This window comes from Anthonomus grandis, chromosome 1 (genome assembly GCF_022605725.1).
Source record: "Anthonomus grandis grandis chromosome 1, icAntGran1.3, whole genome shotgun sequence".
Taxonomy (NCBI): Eukaryota; Metazoa; Arthropoda; class Insecta; order Coleoptera; family Curculionidae; genus Anthonomus; species Anthonomus grandis.
Genome location: NC_065546.1, coordinates 35,933,041 through 35,956,475, shown reverse-complemented (window position 1 = coordinate 35,956,475; position 23,435 = coordinate 35,933,041). Strand labels below are relative to the sequence as shown.

Below are 23,435 nucleotides of genomic sequence, written 5' to 3'. Positions count from 1 at the left end.
AGATAATCCTTTATGTGTTAGGGTAAAACGAGCCGACTATATTATAAACGTTCAGTTAAACTATAAAAAGGTCTACACTTTTCTCCGACCATTTCATCTGACAATTATTATACTTACATGCAGCACTGTATACGGCGAGGGGTTCATAAAAGGCCTTAGGTCTAGAGAGTACGTTTTTTCAATATCTTCAAGAACAATATCCTAAAAAAATTACCTAAAACATCTCTACAAGCAAACTATTATTCTCAAGACTTACATCAATGGTAGGAAATCTAGGATACGAGTCCCGAAACATGCTGGCATTAATTTCCTCCCAATCCTCACAAGTCTCATTGAATATCTTCTTTTGTAACATCATTATCAGTTGAGATCTCAATATTAATCCACGGATTCGACCGTATGTAGTTATTTCGCTCTAAAATGGCGTTAATTTAATTCAATTAAAAAATCCTATTGGACTCGTTACTTGATCAGTTAAAGGTGGATCAACGACAGGAAACCCATTATAAGTGGTCAACTTGAGCAATTCATAAATATGCCCGACATTTTCTACACATTTCAACGTTACCACTGGATGTGACATAACTTCACTGGCATAAATATTGTTTACGACCGGAGGTGGTTCCCAGGGCAATAAGGGTACCCCCGCCAATTCTATCAGGGTATCGTAAATACCCTAAAATTCACTAGTTAATCTCTTAAAGATAAATAAGAGGAATAGTTACTTCATTAAAGAAATCCCCAGTCCATTTAGCGGCTATCACAGTGATAATAAGGGGTAGGGCAAATGTTATGTTACCAGTGCATTCCATTAAAATCACTGTTAAACTGATTGTCATTCTCACAACGCCTCCTAGTTGTGCCGCTGCTCCTATTAAAGCATATTTTCCCGGATGCACAATATTCTACCCAGAAAAAATCAAACTTTTAATTTTGCTAGTAATTCTTCTGAAACTATACTTACATTATCGGGAAATACGGAAAATAAACCGATAGAAATCAAACGTCCCCATGCGGCTCCCGTTAAAAGAGTCGGGATGAACAAACCGTTGGAGGAGGCTAGTCCGAAAGTCCAGGCGGCCAAAAAAAAATAAATCGGGATAAAGGAGGCCAAAGAGAGGGCGTTATGCGTATTAGGCGGGTCGTGGAACAACGATTTCACTGACGCTTCTGGCGTTTGAAACCATAGGGAAGCCATTATGTTGTACTCGCCGTCTTTGCAATACAACTGAAATTTGGAGAAAAGGGTGTAAGAAATTATATTATATATAACGAAATTAATTATATTAATTGTATTATGTATAGGTATAAAGGTATACGGAGAGATAACTAGCATTGTGGTAGAGTGATCATAAGTACTCCAACGCTTGGCTATAATATATTTTATAGAGCTTTGTGAAAGCTGTATAAATTTTATTTCATATCCGGTAGCAAGTTGACGGGTAGAATGAAAAATATGATATTTAATATAAATATGAAAAATATATTATTATGTATAAAATCTTTATACGATATATTTATGTTTCTTAGAATAAAACAACCGTTGTCTTTCATTCAGTGTCTCTATTTGATTTAGAAAATTAAACATTCAACAATAAAGATATTTAAAGCAACATATAAAGAATAGAACCACCAACCAAATAAGTTTAAAAATGTAAAACAAAATATAATGATAATAATAGTTTGATAAACACCAAACAAAAGTATTTTAAATTTTTGAGTGGAATATCGATTAGTGAATACAAGTTATATGTATCGCATATTAGCAAAGGCAGGGTTTGAATTGTGTTCGTTGAACAGTTACATCCTTTGACTCCCATTTTCTTTCAAACATCCAATCAACATTTGTAGCATTTTGTTGCTATCTTGATTGAAATATCTGAATATAAGTGACAGTTTACTGGCCTTGTCAGTACCTAACCGATTTCTCAATTTCAAGTGTACCAGTTCAAATGTAGAGAAAATTAATTCCAGACCTGTAGAATTAAGGATATTCATTAAGTCATCAGACGCGTCGTTTTAAATTAATCTCTAAACATATTGAATGGAAATGGTTTCGAGTCTGTACTTAATGCCATAATAACTGATATAAATTGCCTATTTATGGTTTCCAAAAATTCAAATGTGGAGTGTTTTTCTTCATTTGTTAAATTTTGACCTCCAAAGCGATGATCGCATAAATTTGGTAAATAATGGCTATGCCCTCTCTTTTCTGTTTTTAAAATGTATAATTACATAAGATAGTTGTCCCGTTAAAGCTATTTCTAGTTTTCTCCAAATTTTGAGTCATATTATAGTCGATTCATCTCTTTGCATACGGTCTAATCATTAATGCCACTACAATGGACTCCATTCTTCTTAGAAACCAAACATTTTAACATAAAAATCATTAATCTTAGCTTATCCATAATCCATAAAAGAAGTGATCTCAAGTTGATTTTATATTCACGAAAGAGCTTCTGACAAAGTTTAACACACTGTCATAATTAAGTGCCTTCAACGCATGAATGTAGCTGCTGCTCTTATTATGTATGCTGTTGATGTTTTACTTGTCGCAGAGGCAAAATATTGTCATGATCAATGGCTTTAGATCGAATTCAATTATATTATAAAAGTCGATTTTCTCGGAAACCGTTAATTCTACGATGATGCAACAAGAGCACCTTTTTAAAATATATTTTGATGCTCTTTACTAATTTGACATCCAAATTTATAAAAACATTAAAACAAAAGTTCTAAGTCATTTTCCTAAGGTGCAGGACAGCTTAAGCCTTTTGTCATTGACGACTAGCGTCAAATTAATAGGGTGGATACAAAGAAACACTAGTAACATGCATGTAAAATTTGGCGACAATCAGAAAAAAAAATGTTTTTTAACACCCTGTATCTTCCTTAATTTTGAGTTTTCAAAAAAATTGTATAGAAGTTTGTTGCATTAATTTTTCATGTAGAATTGCCCACCGAAATCCTGACGCGTAATTTCCGACACCCTGTATATATACAGGGTGTTACAAAATTCGCGGCAAATATTTTAAGAGCGTATTGTTTAAGTTAAAATAAGACTTTTTGTTCCCATAAACGTGTGTTCTAAAATGCACCTCCTCAGAGCTACAGCCTGCGTAAATTGCTTAAAGAAAGTCGATTATTTGGAACACTGACAACAGTTATGCGCAAATCTTTTAAAAATTTGCAAATTGTGCAATGATGGCCCATACCTTATATTTTTGCGATAAGAAATTTGAAAATCTTGAACACCATCTAGTTAGCTATGACAAAATCTAAAATTATCGTTTCTTGCATTTTTTCGATAATTAATTTGATTTTACAAAAATCAAAGCAATCATAGCCCACTTTGTTTTTTTTCTAATTTGATAGTTTAATTGGGTTTAATAGTGTTTCCCTTTCGTTTACCAAATTTTTTCTCGAAAACGGTTAATTGTATCGAAAAAATGCAAGAGACAAAAATTTTAGATTATTTTATGTACACCTAGATGGTGTTGCTAGATTTTTATTTTTTTTTATAAGAAACCTGAGATAGAGGACATCAGAAAGGTAAGCCGCTTGAATCTTCCCCTAAAATTGAATTCACACAATTTTTGGTGTAAAAAATTAAAAGACCCCCTAAAAAAACGGGGATTTGGAAATTTTCAGGAGATTTGACACATAACTGTAGCCACGGTTTCCAATAATCGATTTTCTTAGTGTAACTTGCGTGAGCTGTAGCTCTGAGGAGGGGCATTTTAGGACACAGGTTTACGGGAACAAAAACTCTTATTTTGACTCAAACCATACGCTCTTAAAATATTTGCACCGAATTTTGTAATACCCTGTATACAGGGTGTTTCACAACTTATCCGAAAAAGTTTAACCACGTATGCGCTGTTACGAAACAAGTTGATTTCTCAAAAAAAAATGTAATAAAAGTCCTACAGACATCGAGATAATAAAATAATACAGTTTAACAGTTCACTTACTTATAAAAGCTGTTCAAAATTGTTTCCATTGACTCTAATGTAAGCTTGGACACGTTTAATCCAATTTTGGCTCACTAATTCAAATATACCTTCTTCCTGCTGTTCCTGAAGTCTCAAATTATCGGCAAGCACTGTGATTCGGTCACGCAATTCTTCAATATTCTGAACTGGAGTACGGTATACCTCGTTTTTCAAGTGTCCCCATAAAAAGAAGTCCAGAGGATTTAGGTTGGGAGACCGTTTGGTCCAACTCTTCCGATCCAGCGTATCTGGTGTACACAATTCAAAAAATCACGAACTTACTAAATACTGGTGTCCATCCATCCGATCTGGCAATATGAACGGTCCAATTAGACGTTCATCGACAATACCTGCCCACACGTTTAAAGAAAAACGATGTTGGAAGTTTGTCTGGACCACTGCATGAGGATTCTCAAACGACCAAACGTGTGTATTATGAAGATTGGTTATACTATTACCAGTAAAAATAGCTTCATCGGTGTCCAAAATATCAGCTGTAAAACGCGCATTTCGAGCATTTTCTTGCAAAAACCACTCACAAAATGTTACTTTTATGGGATAGTCTGTAGGTAGCAACGCCTGGACTCTCTGGACGTGATAAGGGTACAGTTGGGCCTCATGTAATATGCACCACGCTGTTGCATGTGACACTTCTGGGACCTGTTGGGCTAACCTCCTTGTGCTTATTCCTGGATTTTCTTCCACAATATCCAAAATTTCTTCTTCGACATTTAAAACGCGTTGTGGGCGAACCCGACCCATCTACTCCACGCCTGGGGCGCAAATCTCCAGTTGCACGTGCACGTAAAACAATTAAACTAAATGTTTCGTGATGTGGTATGTGCCTATTCGGAAATCGGTGTGCATACAAACGAGACGCCGCTAGCGAATTTTGCCTTGCTTCTCCGTACGCTAAAACAATGTCCACTAACTCCTCATTAGTGTACACATGTGCCATTTTTATTAATAAATAACTAAAAATTAAACTAGCAAAATAAATTCACAAAAATCGACCGTACTTCATTCAGATCACCCATGATACAGATTAAACCTTATTTACACGTTCTTATCAGTATGAAAACGCAAAAAGTTCCTGGTATTTTGTTTTCGAAAGTTTGGTACAACATTCGCTATAATAAATTATTAATGCGTATTCTAATATCACAACGATGAACGCAAAATACAGATATTTATTTTTCAATTTATTATTGAAACTCATGTTTACAACTTAATTTCTGTAGGACTTTTATTACATTTTTTTTTTGAGAAATCAACTTGTTTTGTAACAGCGCATACGTGGTTAAAATTTTTCGGATAAGTTGTGAAACACTCCTGTATATGTACAAGTAAATACAATGTATAAATGTTAAATTACTATTGTTAAATTACAATGTACAAATTACAATGTATACTCTGTATACAGGATACTGCTTTTACTTTATTTAAAACACATTTATGAAAAATTCTTAAAAAATTACATATTGGTGGTATGGGTGCTTAACAGAAAAAATTACCATTCTTTAACTTGAGGTCATCTGCAGGTCAAATGACGTCACCGTTTTTGTTATATTACACCAAAAAAAATACCATTATTGAGTTGCTAGGTGTGCGTGCGCATAAGTTGACACATCTTAGTGTTCAAGTAGGCGATGTCACATTGTCAAAACAAAAACCGGAAAAAAACCAAGATGGCGGCTGTCAATAGTGAAACGTCAAACGACGTTGCTTGTTTACATTCGAGTTTATAAAAATAGAAATAATATTTCTCTCAAGAATACAAATAATCCGCCGTTAAAATGGATAAGATTTTGGCTCTACAAAATGAAGAGCAACAAGACGAGATCCGTTTTAAAGAGACGGTAAAGCACCGCGATCTTATTCTGAAACGGAGAACGCAAATCGAAACGCTCGAGAAGAAAATCGGTCAATTACAGAGGGAAATTAAAGTCGAGGAGCCGAAAATGTTCGAGATGGAGACGGAGATCGAATTGTTACAAACGGAAATTGATTCGATTACGAACGATATCAGGCGAAAGATGGCCGGTGTGCTGCGAAATGAGGAAAAACTTAAAAGTGCCAAAGTAAGCTGTGGATTTTTTTTTGTTTATAAACTAATAAAAATTAAAAGAAAAGTAAATTATTTATTAAACTAATACGTCATATTGCTGAAATATTTGCCAGGCTAACATGATTTATGTTCTATCTATGAACCTAATTACCAATACCTCCTACAATAAGGCCAGAACGCTTAACGTGTGACGTCATCATATGTAGGCCTAGGCATTTAGCATGTAAATATTGTAAATCATCAGAAGTTTTAACGTAAAATGAGCATAGTAGGTATGTGGATTTTCTGAATGATATTTAAGGGTTTCTGGTTTAAACAGGGCTGCCAGAACGTGAACTGGGTCCGGTAAAGTTAAAGGGGCGTCTAAAAACCGATTTTTTTTTTTAAATTTTTACATAGAATGTTGAGTGTGGTCAAAATATTGATAAAAAAGTTAGGATTGGAAAAAATACAAAACTGGAAATTATGAAGATTTTTCTACATACGTTAAATAAGTAATTATTGCCGGCTTGCACAAGGTTTTTTTAGCTCTTGATTTTGCTATAATTAAAAAATATATATTGGGGCAATTTTGGAACTTTTTGGGGGCTAAAATTGTAAATATATAGAATTTTTTATCGCTTTATACCCCTATAATTACAAATTTTGTAATTTACACACACGAAAAATAAAACAACAACCTTATGGGAGTGGCTTGACGTAGTGACCCAGTAGTATTTTTTGGTTTTGTCTGGAACACTTTTTAGTTGGATGGGTTGGCTGTGGTCTCAATTTTAGATTAAAAAAAAGCATAATATAGCTACATTTTACATTACATGAACAAAACATTTATAGGTGTTCAAAGAAAGTTATTATTTATTTAAATTATTTGATATTTTATGTAATTTAATATATTATAAGTATAAATTTTGAAAAAAAAAACATAATTTAGAATATTTAATTAATAGGTAAATAATAACGATTTTAATGTAAATTAACTTTTAGTCAAAACAAGAAATATCTTTATTAATAAAACATTGATATAAATAACTAAGCGCAACCATAAGAACTTATATCCAAAACTATAATCTAATGATTAACAGGGCTACCTCCAGCATGTCAATGATATTAGATTGCGACTTGAGATGCATACGTGTTTGTGCCTATATTTCCCATTTCCTAACTATTATTACCTAAATAGGGCTACCTACCTACCTAACCCACTATTTAGCGCCAACCCAAGGTTCCAATCCCTTTTTGCCATCCCAACTCCACATGTGCGCCAACCACACAGTCCGATGTGCACACACGTGTGCATATATTATGATTATATAAATAAACAAATTCTTATCTATAAGGCGCAATTCACACAGAACGGGCGTATGGGGGTGGCGTGGGACTGGCGTGGTAGACGCATGTGCCACTTGCATGTTCGCTTATGGGGCCATACAGATACAAATGGCGTGGCACAGGCGTGATAAGTCACGCCACCGCCACGTCACTTCGACTAGTGTAGGCCACTCGTGGTAAATGCCATATACCAAACAGCGGTTTATATTGCTTCTTTTCGTCTATTTGGTAAAATGCGGGATGATTATTTATTTAATACCGAGTTCTGTGAAGACGTGCAACAGTATGCAGTTCTATACGACTATAGAAGGTCGAATTACTGCAATAGAAGTGCACAAGATTAAGCATGGGAAAAATATCAAATAAATTTAATGAAAATGGTAAGTATGTACGTGTTTATTAAGAAAAGAAGTTTAAAACTCATGTTTACATTACAAATTATACTTTTGTTTCAGTAACCGAGTGTCAAGACCGCTGTAAACACACGCACAAGTAACCGCTGGAAAAACATGCGAGGAAGCTACTCAAAATATAAAGCCAAATTAAAAACAAAATCAGGACAAGGAACAAAACGAGTCAAAGAATATTATTTGGCCCCACATCTCTTTTTGGATTCTTTCTTGAAGTCTTGTAAGAGCAAAGGCAACGTGGATCAAGAGTCTACCGACACATCATCGAGCCACCACGCAGCTGCAACGGGGTCACAATCTAATGAGTCTAAAGACAACTCCAATGCTGATGTACTCTCGCCTTATAACATTCTATCCAGTCGTTCCCCTCGGTCACCTGTACCATCTTCCAGTACGTCTATCGATGATCAACCGATAGCAATGAGAGCACCTAAAACACTACTACAGAAAGAAAATTATTTTAGAAAAAAAAGAAGTTAGCAGCCTCAACCGCTATTAATGAGGTCAACCAGCAAGATTACCAGTACTTTGAAAAAAAGCAACAGTTGCTGGAGACCCAAAACAGCATGAAAACGAATGCCACAATCGATCCTCCTGACTCAGACCTGGCGTTTTTAAGTCTATGAATTCTGTTTAGAAGCGGCGTTTCAAAATCGGAATTTTGAATTTAGCCGAGCCAATACTATCCTCAACCATTCCTGAAGCCTCTACTATCCCAATGGATAGTTCTCAATCTTGGATTGAAGATTCGGTAATTAGAAATCTAGATTCAGTACCGCACAGGAACACGGATGGATTTCATTTCAGTAAATTTATACATTACACTAATTAATATTAGGGTAACATTATCGTTATTTTCTTTAGATTAAACAGAAATAAATTCACTTAAATATATTTTCTTCAACTTACCTCAGCGTTATTAACAACCTTTCTTCTGGACTGACAAGTTCTCTCCAATTTGTAGATTTCATCTCAATATTAACCCTTACTAAAGCTAGTATTTTATAAAAACTTTGAACAGACATGCGATAGAAACTTTCAAAACATTCAGGGTACATATTGAGCTCCCGCATAACATTAAACGAACCACCAGTTTTTTCTTTATTTAACCATAAGGGATGTATTCAGTAACTCATTTGCCTTTGAATGTTAGCTAAATTTACAAGGTTCAACATATCTTGATCATCTTCGTCATCCGAAAGCATTGTAACTTTACTATACAGTCATGTACGTAACAAATAAATGATAATAATCACATTGAATCCCTTTCTATGTGAATTGTGCGCGCCACGTCCGCTCCATGCCAGTCCCACGCCTGTTCTGTGTGAATTGCATCTAATGAGACACGAGAGAAAATTACGATTATCGTACTAGTACAGTAGCCACTCCCAATAAATAATAAAATAATATTTGTTGACGTAAGTGACATTTGACCGTCTTTTTTATTTATGAATTAATCCATATTTACATATTTGATATTCCTGATTTGCGTGTGGAAATTTGTGTTCATCCTCACTATTTTATCAATAAAATGTGCATTCTATGTAAAAAATTTAAAAAAAAAATAGGTTTTTAGACGTACCTTTAACTTTACCGGACCCCGTGAACTGAACCCTTAGCTCGCACCCCATTTGATTTTTTTTTGGCAAAACAAAATTTCAAAGCAAAAACCCCTTATTGTATTTATTGAATTTTTCTTACAATGGGTACTAGTTTTTTTTTAAATATGCTTCTATTATTATTTTGGTGAAAGGTTCTTGGTACTTATCTAATAAATGTTTTCCCTTAAGGAGCCATCCATATAATGCCAATAAAATCTGCTGTACCTTGTGAAAAAAAACGCATTACTAACAAAGGTCTTCAGAGCCTCGATTACAAAAGGATTAAAAATTTGAAGTGCTAATTTAACATTTTGTCTTTCTATAGATGATGGATATAAAGCTTTTAAGCTAAGTGACTGATGAGCCATGTTTTAATAATTTGACTTGTTGGATGATGATAAAAGCACCACATTTTTCTTGACCTGTCTCAAAATGGGGATAAGAAAATGTTTTGATCAGGTTTTGAATTAAGCCAGTCAATAAAAATACATTTCAATAAATGAACTGTGTCAAAACATAAATATGGTTTGACACAGTTCATAAAATGGGGTTCTTGCTGGATCAATAGAATGTGGGTAAACCATGCTGAGTTTATTAAAGGGTAAAATATTACTCTTTGTCTTACTATTTACTGCATTATTATCATTAACTGTACAAAATACTAGGTAACCACCAATTTCCTCTAAGCTTTCTATTATATAAATTTTATTATATTATAGGCTAACCTTAGAATAAATACGGATCTTCAGGCGCTTTGTGAGGTGTCCGAGGGTCACATGCTGAGGTTGAACCCCTTGAAATCGGTGGCTTTATTATTTTGTAATGATAAACTACGTGAAAATATCTTGAGTCAGTTGGATCTAAGTATCGGAAACGCTAATATTTCTTTTAAAAATTCCACTAAAAACCTGGGTTTAATTTGTGACACTAAACTTAAATTTACCGGACACATAACAGCTTGTATTAAAAAATTCTACTGCGCCCTTAAATCTCTTTTTCCTCATAGGCATTACTTAGAAAAGAAAACTAAAATTGAACTATGTGACGCACTCGTACTATCACACTTTAACTTCGCGGATAGTGTTTATGGTCCTTTTCTGGATACAACACAGGCCCGGAGAGTGCAAAAGGTTCAAAACTCATGCATATGTTTTATATGTGGCATAAGACGTGGACAACACGTATCACATAAGCTTAAAGAACTTAGCTGGTTGTCAATGTTCAATAGGCGTGTACTGCACTCGGCTTGTCTGTTTTATAACATCATTAAATTTCAGTGTCCTATCTATCTCAGTAGGAAAATTGTTTACAGAACTGATGTTCATACGTAGAAATATAAATATACGTAGAAAGCACATCCTTACGATCCCCAAGCACAATAAGGAACTTTTTAAAAGAGGATTCTCTTATAACATAGCGTTAACCGTAAATAAATTTCAAGTTACTCATTTTAACACATCTTTATCCTGTTTCAAAAGAAGGATCAGACAGCAGCTTCTCAGTGAATGAGTTTTTATGGGCGTTTATATGCATTTCAGAGAAAATAAGATATTATATACATACAATTTTCTTTTATTAGGCTTAGGTTAGGTAACTAAATGTAAGTACGGCTTAGAATTTTTCTACGGCTTTAACAGCCTCTCCTTTTGGAGAGAAGCTGACTATCAAGGCCATTTGTTTCATTTATATATTTGGTTTGTATTTGCAAAATTTTTATAATTAATTGGAACAATAAAATGATTTATTATTATTATTATTATTATTATTATTATTATGGATTGGTACTGAAAAATATTCTGAGCATAGGTTAAATAAATTGTCTCTCTTTTCAATATGAGGATTTGTTAAAAATGTATTGCAAATGTTTTTTACTGTTTTGGGATGAGGCAGTATAAGAGGAACATGGTTACGCAAATATTTATAACAATGGGGACTGAGAGTAAATAAAATTGAATATAAGATGATGGTGCTGGGTGAATATCTATCTATACCTCTCCCTTGTTAAACATAATATAGTTAGCTGTTCTGAAACAAATTTTAAGTTTTGTGTTAATTTATCAGAGAGCCTTTTATACTTGAAAGAATATCTATAACAAAATCTATTATGTTTTTAATTTTGTCGGAATCAGTTTGGTTTCCATCTTAGTAATTTGGCTCGATAGATGATTCATATATTTCATTGCTACTAGTTGGTGGGTTTGGTATCAAAACAGAAATAGGCTGGCCATATAAATGCGTCTCTAATTTCAAATCATTATAAATAACAATTGCCCAAGTTATATACAGGACCAGGAGTATATTCTAATTTAAATAATGTTAAATTATCAGAATTTCATACTGAAAACGACCCACCCTTAACATTAAAACTTTTAAACATTTTTAAAAACCCTTTAAAATTGTGCAAGTATGTTTCCTCTTTATGAATATTAAACTCTTGTTTACTTTGCTCTAAAGCTTGCAAAAGATGTAACTCGTCAAGCTTCTTCTATTTTTTCTCCTTACTTTTCCGCACAACTAAATTTTTCGAAAAATAATCGGGGCAATTTGGAAAAATAGCTGGAATAGAATTTTCCTTTAATCGGGGTTTTTTTAAATTGACTAAAATAATTTTACCTGTTTTGGGAGCCTGTTCAGAAATATATTGCAAATTAAACTACAGTTACCTTTAGGAAACTGTAGTTCACACACTTTTTAGTATTTAGCAGGCACTAAATCGTTTCGCGGAATTGCGCGTAACCATTTGTATTGCAAATCATTCTCCTTTGGAAAACTAAACACATGAACTTTAGGCTTGTTTTTATACAGCATATTCAGATTAGTTTATTATAGATTTTAATGTGTAAATATGAAATAAACGCAAACGGAACCGGCAGTAAAATCGAAAAGATAGAAAACCGCTTACTGTCACGCGTCGATCGGCTACTGTGATCGAATTTCAGCGTTGTGCTTTTGACGTAACGCAAATGTACTAGAGTTGTTCCCAAAAATGTATCAGATTGTACTAGATTAAAAAGTTGTCAGTTTTTAGGATTGATTTTTTTGGTTTTGATTTTTTGAATAGAAGGTTCCATGATGCTGGGTCATCAAACTTTAATCTTTTTTTAATTTCAAAACATAGCTCCATTTAAAAACTTACTTAAGATGTTTTAAATTGGATCAGGGATGTGGTTTTCTAGTGAAATACTATACTACATAGATTGCATCCAGCGGTAAATAATTTTCTGGATAAAAAGAAACTTGATTTAACGGTCTTTCATTAATATAGGATGATTCATAAAGTTCCAAAGAATAGTTTTTTACAAAGTTGTAATCCTATTTAGCAAAACAAGCATTTTAAAACCTTCAGATTGAAATTCTAGATTCATTTTATTAACAATATCTAAAATATATGATAAAAAAGAGAAATACAGATTAAAAGTATGATTGTTTCAAGCATTTAATATATTTTTGGCCTTTTTAATATTTTCTACCAATGGCTTGTCAATAAAAAATAACTGTAAAGCTGCCCATTGTTCCAGGATCCTGTCCACTACCAACTGAAGACTAAACCACCTTGTTTGAGACGGTCTTAAGATTGTATATGGCAGCCAAATAGATTTTTGTGAGGAATTTTGTTTTCGTCGAAAAATTTTGAATTAGCTTCGTACATTCCACTTGACGTGCCATTCTCAATTTTAATTCTTACCGAGCAATTCCACCCGAAATTGCTTTTAAGCATATTTTACAGAAAGCTTCATCTTTTTTATTTGGGTTTCTAGTTAACCAAATAGAAAACTTTTCGTTTTTAACCCAGGAGTTCATCAGATATCCATTTTTTCTAGCTGGTCTCGTACTTTACTAATACAATTATTGTATGATATATAAAACCAAAAGATCAAACACGTGGTCGTAGTGTTACACAAACATACAGATAAACACAAAGAAATAGTCTCTTATGGATGTTGTAAACAAAAGAAATTATTAAAAGAAACAGGATACCTCCGCAATTCCCCGCGTAATCTCACCTGAATTTATCGAATAGAGTTCTCGCACTACTGAGGGCCCATAAATCTCCATTATTAAGTCGCATTTATTAAATATTAGTTTACTAGCTTATTGGGATTGTTGTGTTCTTGGATTGTATTGATTAAACCAATGCTTGTGTAATAGATTATTCGGATTTTAGCTCTTGTAGTAATAGCGTAATAGCCAATGTCCAATTGTAATAGATCTAGTACAATTGTAATAGCAAGCACAACGCTGTCCAATTTGTTAGGCCTACATATTTTAATGTCACACCAAAATTATAGTGAATGCTCTGGCGTAAAGGGGTATTACCCACGAACTTAATAAAAATATACCTGGACTGCTAATGCATATGGCCACGATAACCAAAAATGACCACTGCATGGTGGCCGCCATTTTTATAGTGGTTGTGTCCTTTTGATGTTGGTCACTCTGAAAATTTTTAGTGTTGCCAACAAAAAATATATTAAATAACAGTAATAAAGTTGACATTTGACGTGTGAGTATAGCGGATTGCCTAGTTTTTGACGATTTGTAAACGACGCTTGGGTATATCGTCTGGAACAGACGATGTATCTTTTTCCTTATTTAATATGTGAATAATGTATCACCATCTTTATTTAAAGGTATTTGGTTCAATTTCTCAAAACCGAATTATTGTGAATTGACTCAATTGACCGTCTGTGTTGTTTATATTAGAATAATAATAATATATTGAGTTGTTGACAGAATAATGTTTTTCCTATAAAAACCCTTTATAATTACAAACCCTCATAAAATCATCTATATTTTGATTCTTATATATGGTTGTAGCTATTAATGTGGAACACTGTACATGGAAGGAAAGTAAAACTCGTAATAGTAAAAATAGAAAGAAAATAAGTGTTTTTAACTGAATTTGTTTAGTAAATACAAGCAAAAATTTAAATGAATATCATGATTTTCATGGTATTAGGATTTATAAGATTCAAGATTATCAGAATGATAAAACAAATATTTTAAAGTGCACGCATCTATTCCAAGTTGATTGAAACTTTTGTCTCATTATAGGCGAGGATTACTTTCTTTCATAAATTTTTTGTAAACGAAATTCTTAAAGAAGTACCAGAAAAATCACAGATCTAACGCAACTATCTTAAATTCTTACCTATATGTAACTTTCTATTTTGTATTTTTGTAAACATAACCTCTCAAAAACTTTAATTGTTTTGTTTCCCTACAGTTGGCACAATTAAAATTTGTCAGAGTGGCCAACATCGAAAGGACACAATCACGCAAAATGGCGGCCCGCTAGTAGTGGTCAATTACTTTTCATTGGATTGGCAGTCCAGGTATATTTATAAGTTGTATTACCTAATTTCGAATAGCGGCTTAGTTCGAAATTTCACCGTCCTCAGAAATTGTGGCTTAATATTACATGTCCTACCAAAGAACAGGGTTTAATCGGACGGTTAGATGCATTTCTAATTCTCATTTTTTTTTGTAGTTTAGGGTAAAGTTGTGTTTTTATTGTGAATAAAGAAATAATTATTTAGATATTTTTCTATAAATTCATAATAGTAAAATTTTATTGTTTTGTTATTATCAGGAGCTTTAATTGCGATTGATGATATTTTGTCTATGGTTATTACGATCCTGGACATAGAATATAAGATATTCCTTGAATATGATTATAATGATAAACGAATCATAAATATGATAGTTTCGATGTCATCGATTATGAATTTCCACGTAAAAATTCTGAGTAAAGTAAATATTTTGCAATTTTGCTAATAAATTAGGTTGTAGCTATCTATTCATATCATCTAAACCAAAATAAACAGAATAAAATCCTTTTACTGTTTTTTGGTTCATAATCTGTGATATTAAATTGTCTAGTTTATCAAGCACTAGATCCTGGTAGATTCAAGTTTTGACACTTTTTTAAGTTAAGTCGGTTGCTATAGGAAATAGAGCCTTGCGGTTTTCATATTACTGCGCTAGTTTTTTATGAAACGAAATATGCCATTGTGAAAAATTTGACAGCAATCATAGTTTTTAATCTACAGTGATTTTGAAAATTTTGGATTTTGAAATCCCCCTTCTATATCCGTTATTATTTAACGTATTGAAAAAGTAAAAATAGCTTTGATGCTGATGGGGTGTTTTCCATAGAATACGATTATATATTGTGTTTTATTGTAATAATTTAGGATGTTGAAAGAATGATGCATATTTTTTTAAGAAGGCCATGACAGATGACAGAAAACTATCAAATTTAAGAAAAGTTGCGTCGTTCTAGTTGTGCAGTACAATTTGCGTTTATTTAAATTTAGAATGGCAGCACAAAGAAGAGAAATGAAAAATATGATGTGCAAGTTTGCTGAAATGAAAATTCCCTCCAGGCAGCAGACTTATATTTTAACAGGTACCTACAATTTGTTTATCGACTTTAAATTATCTTTTTAAAACTAAAAGATAATTTAATTAATCATATCACAGACGCCTTTTCGAAACCAAAACCAAAAAATTATCAAAAAGAGAGAGAATCAATTGGATGCAACTAATGTTTTGGTATGCGTAGCGGTACATCCACCTACATCTTGTAGAGTCAGCGAGTCTGACGTCAGGATTAAAAACAAGCAATGCCCATTTGATTCTATAAACAAATACAAATTTCGCTCTTACAAGGAAATAATTGTTCAACAGTTACAACCTGAAGACGCTGAACGTCGCTTACTTTTTTGTAATTGATATATTGTCCAGACATCATTGAACATTAACTTTGGCCGATTTGTAATATGGAACGATGAAAGTTTTCATCAGATGGAATCTTTAATACGCATAATAGCAAAAGTGTCAGCAAGAACTCGTATTACTATTCGGTTTTAGCGTTGCATGTTTTATTTTGGGTGGGCAGGTAGTTTTCAGAACGTTTTAAGGGGTACCAATAGCAAGTCGGCACTTAAATATACTACAACAAGTCATTCCCGAGCTCTTAGAAAATGTTCCTTTGGCAAATTTAAACAATATATATTTTCAACAAGAAGATGCATCAGGACATAGTGCTAATATTCTTAGGCCATTCCTAGAGGAGTCGTTTCCGCAAAAATGTATAGGATATAGGATTTCATAAGGTGACCAGCAAGATCTCCCGACTTTTCCATTTTGGACTTTTTTGTGAAGCTACCTAAAAAATAATGTTTATATGGTGCGGTATACAAATTCTGAACAATTACAGTAGTCAATGATAAAAAGTGTTACAAGATTATGTGAAATTTATGTAAGAGGAAAAAAAATGAAAAATTTTAAACAATTTTTATGAAATATTTGGATACAATTTTTGAAAAACAAAAATTAAATAAAATAAACAATAATTAATATATTTTTTTTTAGAATTGATATTGGTTCTATAAGAATCTGTGCCTTCTTAAAAACAATACGGCATTATTGTCATAGAGACGCATGACCATGGTCTACTATTAAAATTAAAATAATAGTTAATTATTGTACGAAAATGATCTTTTATTTGGTCATTTTTGAAAATAAGTGCACAGTATTATGTATATTTAAAAAAAAAAAAAATTTAAAAATAAAGCGGATTTCTCTATTTAAAAATATACAGTATTATTTAAAAAAAACATATTTTTTATCTCAAAATCCTAAATCATTGCAATAAAACAAATAACATAATCATGTTCTACGGAAAAACTATCAAAACCATTTTTTACTTTTTTAAAATTATAACTTTGTTATATTATAATAACGAAGCTACAAGGAAAGTTTCAAAATGGTCCAAAATTTTCAAAATCACTCTACATTAAAAACTATGGTAGCTGTTAAATTTTTGACAATGGCATATTGCGTTTCATAAAAAAGTAGACAGTAATGCGAAAACCGCATGGCTCTATAACAAAAGTGTCCAAATTCGGACACCTTGTATATATGTGGGTGCTGGTCCTCCTTAATAGCTTAAATATGTTCTAAATTTAACATTTTTTTATTAACGCCAATTCAACCTCTTAAAAACTGTGAATAAAAAACACGAATTCTTATTTTAATTTAATGTAATTTAATCTGCACTTAACAGATCTATTAGAGAATAAATCCTATTAAGTACAAACATCTCTGAATATAACTTAAACGAACCACACGGAAAAACAGTATTTTTAAATTACACTAAGGTCTTTATAGTGACAAGAACTTATAATCATTACTAAAGGTATTAACATTGTTTTAAATTTGATTATATTATTATCCACAAATTTATAAAGTGAGTAGTAATAGAGTGGCCCTAGTTGACGATTGTTGTTTCTTTAAAATATATATAGTGTACCATTTTGTTTGACAGTCTGGTGTTGCCAGTATTGAAGTATGGTAACATTATATGGTCACCACAATATGAGGTATGAACTAAAACTATAGAACGTGTACAACGTAAATTACTGAAATACATGCTTTTCAAAAAGTATGGATATTATCCAAGTCAGGGCTATAACCATTTATTGTTATTGCAGGAATTTAATAGGCTCTACCTGGAAAATAGACAGCAAAAAATTTGCCTTGTGTATATGTATAAAATCTTAACAAATAAAATTAACTGTCCAGAAATACTTTCAATGCTTACATTTTTGTCAATGCTGAACACTAAACAAAGAAATACTTAGATAGTGACTTGAACATAGATTTGATACGCTTAGAAAGTTTTACTAGAATTATAAATGATTAGTTGTATGTTTTTCAGATGCAGGATTTAAAAAGTTTATAAGGTTAGTTCCTATGTTAGTAGGTATTTAGATAATTTTCTAAGAGCTATGTAGGATTTTGTTGATGCTGTAATAATAAATAAATAAATAAATTTTATTCTGGACTCTTTCATCAAGCTGATTTTTATAGCACTCATAATAAGGATACCAAATGACATTTGCATATTCTAAGATGCTTCGAATTTCGTCAGTTGTACACTGTAATTGATTCCGTTTGACTATCGAGAAAGTCAAACGGAATAAAAATACGTATTCACTATTTACGCTAAGCGTACGAAATACGTGGAATGCGTATTCTAAAACTGATCTGACTAGGGCATAGTAAACATTCCTTTATTATAAAAAAAAGTCCCAAACCTCTAATGGACATGTAATAATTATCCTGAGAACAAGTAAGTTCAAACCCGAACATGATGTCTTTTTTACGTTCTGCCAACTTTTTTCGAAGATCCTTCTTGTTGTTCTTATACGACCTTTGCAGCTGTTCCTGATTTTGAATGATTAAGATAGGAGCTGTATTATTAAATTCGGCTTAAATTTTTTGCCATGTTTTAGCATACTTCAATACAGAAAAATAAACATAACTCGTTTTCCGCTGGCGAAAAATTAGGTATTCTTATGTCTTCATCGACATAAGATCGGCCATTTTAATTGAAAATGTTTAATATACATCGGGAAAACTAAAGGAAACTATTAAAAATAAAAACTTTCAATTTTTGTTTGGATCACATTAGAAAAAACTTTTATTACAAATATTTAGAACAATGTATTTAATGTCACTGGATTATTTTGATATAGTTTTATGATAAATGAGATGAGGTGGACAGTGTTGTCAAACCCTTAAACCAGATTACAAAATCAACTGCGACATGTTCTATCACTGGCTCTGTGTTAAGACCAAACATCTTTAAAAAATATAAATCATTAATCTCTATTAATATAAAAAATATCAAAATTTTTAAGGTTCTTGGTTCTTCTTTGACAAAATAGCCTCTAATTCGAAAAGTTTTTGAGGTACAGGAAGTGTTAGCAAAAATATATATACAGTGTGACCCATTTGTTTTCGGGTCACCCTGATAAAAAGTTTATTTTTGGTGCGATTTTGCTCGGTTTTTTTTAAAATGTTAGGTCCAGAAAAACTGCATCATTATAACAAAAAATGCAAATTCCAAGGCCTACTAATGACAGTTTTTAAGGGCCAAATTTTAAAAAACCATGCTAGGCATTTTTTTAGCAAAAAATTGTGCACACCACTGGATTCGGCATCCCCCAAAACGGCCTTATACTAAATTTCACCTAAAATATTAAGTAATAACAATTTTATAACAAAAAATAAAAAGGAAAATTATGCATTTATTTACATTTAAAAATGTGTAGATAGCCATGAAAAAAACAAATTAAACAAAGATAATACAAGCAAATAACAATTCCAAACTAAATACAAATAAAAACAAACAATAAACTAACAAAAATAAATACAAATAAAATAAAAACAACAAACAAAAAAATTAAAAATTAACCGCTACTAAATTTTTGAAATTTCTACTAATCCACCGCTGTTTTCTATGCATTTTACATTCCTTTTGCCTACATTTAAAATAACTTTACGGACTTGCTCTGGAGTAATTTCTGAACAAGCCTGGATTATTCTGACTTGTAGATCTTCTAAATTTTGAGGTCTTGATTGGTACACTTTTTCTTTAAGTAAGCCCCAGAGAAAAAAATCGAATGGCGTTAAGTCAGGGTATCTCGGAGGCCACTCAATGAAAGGACTGTTTCGTTCTAGCCAACAGTTTTCAAAATGTTGATTTAACCAGTCTCTTACTAAACGAGCATTATGGACAGGACACCCATCTAATTGAAACTTCAAATTAAGGTGATATCTTAAGGGTAAATCTTCTAATGCGTTCGAAAATTCATTCTCAAGAAAATTCAAAAATTCAATTGTATTCAAATTACCATTAAAGAAAAAAGGGCCAATAATTTTGTCGCTTAGTATTCCGCACCAAACGTTAATTTTTTGCAAATACTGTCTCCTTGCATTTATTATAAATTCTGGATTCTGCACGGACCAGTGGCGGCAATTTTGACTGGAGACTACGCCATTTGTGGTAAAAGTAACTTCATCGCTAAAAAGCATTTCATCTAGAAAGTTTCTGTTGTTTAAATATTCTCCCTGAAGCCAATAGCAAAACTCTAATCTTCTTGCCTGGTCACCATCTTCTAAGGTGTGCAAAAATTTTGGCTTAAATGCTTTTATGTTATTTTTTTGCAAAGATCTTCTTATACTTACTCTGGGGATGTTAAGGACCAAACTAGCCGTTCTGACACTACTTCGAGGATTGCCGTTAAAATATTCCAAAATGTAATTTTCATTTCTTCTGAGCCCACGCCGTCCATTATGTCTATTTTTAAGTAGATTTTTCGAAACAGATCCTGTTTCATTGAAAATTTTATTAACACGTTGCACAGTACTTAGACTTACTGGTCTATCAGGATGCCTAATATTAAATTCTCTGGCAGCTTCTCTCATCGAACGCGTGTTACCACCAACAAGACGAACAATTTCAATTTTTTCTCTTAAATTTAAATTTTCCATGATTACTAATACTATCTAAACACGTTCTATTACCACATTTGACCGTTAGATGTCAAATGTGATAATTCAATATTTCAATAATTTTTAGAGACAATTTAGAAGTAAAGCGCGTTTCTTTTTTTTATCATAAAATTGTTATTATTTAATATTTTTTGGTGAAATTTGGTATAAGGCCTTTTTGGGGGATGCCGAATCCAGTGGTGTGCACAATTTTTTGCTATAAAAATGCCTAGCATGGTTTCTTAAAATTTGGCCTTTAAAAACTGACATTAGTAGGCCTTGGAATTTGCATGGCAGAATTGTTATAATGATGCAGTTTTTCTGGACCTAACATTTAAAAAAACCCGAGCAAAATCGCACCAAAAATAAACTTTTTATCAAGGTGACCCGAAAACAAATGGGTCACACTGTATATATATATTATTTCTTCCGTAATTTTTACGGCTAGTATGGAATTCTCTTGAACCGATTTGTTCAAATAATATATTTTATTTGTTTTGCCTCCTGTACGTAACCTACCTTAATTTGTAATATCTACGTTTTTCTACTTGTAATACACTGGTGGCCCAAATTAGATTTACAACTACTTATTTTTCAAATTTGTTTATATCAGGGTTTAGGTTAATGATAAATTAGGTGGGACAGTACCTGATTAAAAAACAACGGACCCTATTTGCAATGTTTAATTATATTTATTCGTAATACCCAATTTTATTAAAAAAAATTAAAAAACTAAATTAAAATTAAAAATTTTCAAGTGGTCAAAATTAAATTGACAAATTCAAAGCTTACTAAAATAAAAATAAGTATAGAAAATTTAAAGGGTTTTATTCAATAATGCGTTGCATAGCCTCTATTTCTTCTCACTTCCACCAACCTTTTAGGCATTGACCTAATTAAATTGTCAATATAGGACGTGTCAATGGATATCCAGCATGCCTTCAAAGCTTCAAAAAGTTCTTGTTTATTTTTGAAATTTTTACATCGGATGTAACGATCAATGTAATCTCAAATGTTCTCGATCTGATTTAGGTCCGGTGACTGTGACGGCCATTTGATAACTTTAATTTTTTCTTGGGTCAACCATTGCTTAACGACCTTGGATGCGTGTTTCGGATCGTTATCATGTTGAAAGTAGTGGTTGAGTGGCATAACTTCATCAGCGTAAGGTACCATAACATCCTGCAATATGTCTTTATACATGAAACGATCCATCGTGCCTTCTATCAAGTGTAGTGGACCCATCCCATAGCCCGAAAAACACCCCTACACCATCACGGAACCACCTCCATGCTTGACTGTGGACACCGTATATTTGGGATCATACCTTTGGTTCACAGGACGCCTAACATATCTTTTGCCATCCGAATTAATCAAATGGAACTTTGATTCATTACTAAAAATTACCTTTTTCCATTCGGAGACTGTCCAGTGACTATGTTCTCGAGCAAAGCTCAATCGCGCCCGTACGTTTTATAACTTAGCAGTGGTTTCTTTGCGGGGCGTCTTGTTTTTAATTCACTATATTTGAAGTCTCCTTCTAATGGTACGACAACTAACTGAACCCACACCTTCTTCTTCCAAATGCAGCTTGATTTCTTTTGAAGTTGCAAATGGGTCAAGTTTTGCTTTTTTCAAAATTAATTTGTCAACACGACTAGTGGTCTTCTTTGGTCGGCCAGTTTTTTTTTAGAGGAACAACATTTCCACGGAGATTAAATTTTTTTATTATATGACTTACTGTTGCCCTCAAAAGAGAACATTTTCGAGCAATATCCGCCTGTTTAACCCCTTTCCGGTAATCGTCGATTATTCGCATCTTAATATCGATCGATAAAGTTATACCACATTGCATATGCGGCATTGTGAATATTTTTCAAAACTAATAGTAAGGAAAGTCAAATCAACAGAAACCAACGCATAAAACTCAGAGACTGAATAAATATGTTGTTTGTCAATCCAATTTTGGCCACCTAGCAGTCAAACAAAATTATTGGAACTTGATAAAAAAAATATTTAGAAAAAGTGCAAGCAATAAAAATCTATGGAATTTGTTTCTTCAAACTATGTTGTTTACATTTCTAAACACTAATAAGCTCAACCGGTTTTTCCTTTGCTTCAGATAAAATATATCCATAAAAATAGAATTTGTCAATCTACTTTTGGCCACCAGTGTATGTGCTATTTTAACTTAACGCAAGAGAACTTCGACTCTTGAAGATGAATAATCATAATAATTGAAAACATTGGCTGGAAACAAATAGTTTTTTTACAAATTTCGTGAAAATAACCAAACCGGGATTTATCCTTAAGATCTCCATAATTAAAATGAATAAAAACCATGATTTCTGTGCTAACAAATATTAAACATTTTAACCCATTTTTTTGTCTACAGGAATCATTTAAAAAGCTTTTAAGAGCAGCAATCGAAAAAAACAAGGAAATCCACAGCACATATCAACCAACAAACAATTTGAATCCAAAACCAATAAACTCAGAAACCAATGAAGCAGAAATCCGTGTGTGGGTCTTAAAAGGCAAAATTGAGGCGAACAAAATTATTCTGGAATACCAAAAAAGGAAAATCGAAGAAATGGCTGAAATAGCCAGGAGAATCGGGACACCGTTTATCGAACATCAAGAAACTGAATCTCCTAATTATAAATAAAACTCTTAGACTTAC

At 32.4% G+C, this 23,435-nt stretch overlaps 2 protein-coding genes across 4 annotated transcripts in view; one reads left to right on the top strand and one right to left on the bottom strand.

Annotated features, from left to right (window-relative positions):
- The window catches only part of LOC126750453 (H(+)/Cl(-) exchange transporter 7), a 44,655-nt gene that overhangs the window by 11,339 nt on the left and 9,881 nt on the right, over positions 1-23,435 (bottom strand). For all 3 annotated transcript variants that reach the window (XM_050460080.1, XM_050460095.1, XM_050460088.1), the window contains exons 8-12: positions 965-1,228; positions 726-905; positions 467-676; positions 257-415; positions 118-201 (exon numbers count right to left, since the gene is read on the bottom strand). In XM_050460080.1, the coding sequence (XP_050316037.1) occupies positions 118-201; positions 257-415; positions 467-676; positions 726-905; positions 965-1,228 (897 nt within the window). The remainder of the gene's footprint in view (positions 1-117; positions 202-256; positions 416-466; positions 677-725; positions 906-964; positions 1,229-23,435) is intronic.
- LOC126750482 (uncharacterized) lies at positions 5,680-23,434 on the top strand. Its single transcript, XM_050460119.1, has 2 exons — positions 5,680-6,076; positions 23,148-23,434. The coding sequence occupies exons 1-2, from the start codon at positions 5,792-5,794 to the stop codon at positions 23,418-23,420; spliced, it is 558 nt and encodes a 185-aa protein (XP_050316076.1). The 5' UTR covers positions 5,680-5,791; the 3' UTR covers positions 23,421-23,434.